Source organism: Myotis brandtii, unplaced genomic scaffold (assembly GCF_000412655.1).
Source record: "Myotis brandtii unplaced genomic scaffold, ASM41265v1 scaffold975, whole genome shotgun sequence".
NCBI classification, from domain to species: domain Eukaryota; kingdom Metazoa; phylum Chordata; class Mammalia; order Chiroptera; family Vespertilionidae; genus Myotis; species Myotis brandtii.
The window spans coordinates 471,633-472,195 of record NW_005372049.1 but is presented as its reverse complement, the minus strand read 5'-3'; the positions used below and the strand labels follow the sequence as shown (position 1 = coordinate 472,195).

Below are 563 nucleotides of genomic sequence, written 5' to 3'. Positions count from 1 at the left end.
CCCCGAGGGCCCCAGGGAGGAGGGGGCGGCCCCCAGCATCTTCGACGAGCCGCTGGAGCGCGTGAGGAGCAACGACCCCAGCATGACGGAGGTGAACGTCAACAACTCGGACTGCATCACCCCCGAGATCCTGGTGCGCTTCGCCGAGGCCCTGGAGTTCAACACGGCCGTGCGGGTGTTCGCCCTGGCCAACACGCGGGCCGACGACCACGTGGCCTTCGCCATCGCCATCATGCTCAAGGCCAACAAGACCATCACCAGCCTCAACCTGGACTCCAACCACATCACGGGCAAGGGCATCCTGGCCATCTTCCGGGCGCTGCTGCAGAACAGCACGCTCACCGAGCTGCGCTTCCACAACCAGCGCCACATCTGCGGGGGCAAGACCGAGATGGAGATCGCCGGGCTGCTCAAGGACAACACCACGCTGCTCAAGCTGGGCTACCACTTCGAGCTGGCCGGGCCCCGCATGACGGTCACCAACCTGCTCAGCCGCAACATGGACCGCCAGCGGCAGCGGCGGCTGCAGGAGAAGAAGGGGCTGCTGGAGGTGCCCAAGGTCA

At 66.4% G+C, this 563-nt stretch overlaps 1 protein-coding gene across 1 annotated transcript in view; it reads left to right on the top strand.

Moving 5' to 3' along the window:
- LMOD1 (leiomodin 1 (smooth muscle)) overlaps nucleotides 1-563 on the top strand; it is a 16,135-nt gene that overhangs the window by 14,425 nt on the left and 1,147 nt on the right. Inside the window, exon 4 of the mRNA XM_014533395.1 lies at nucleotides 8-559. Within this exon, the coding sequence (XP_014388881.1) occupies nucleotides 8-559 (552 nt within the window). The remainder of the gene's footprint in view (nucleotides 1-7; nucleotides 560-563) is intronic.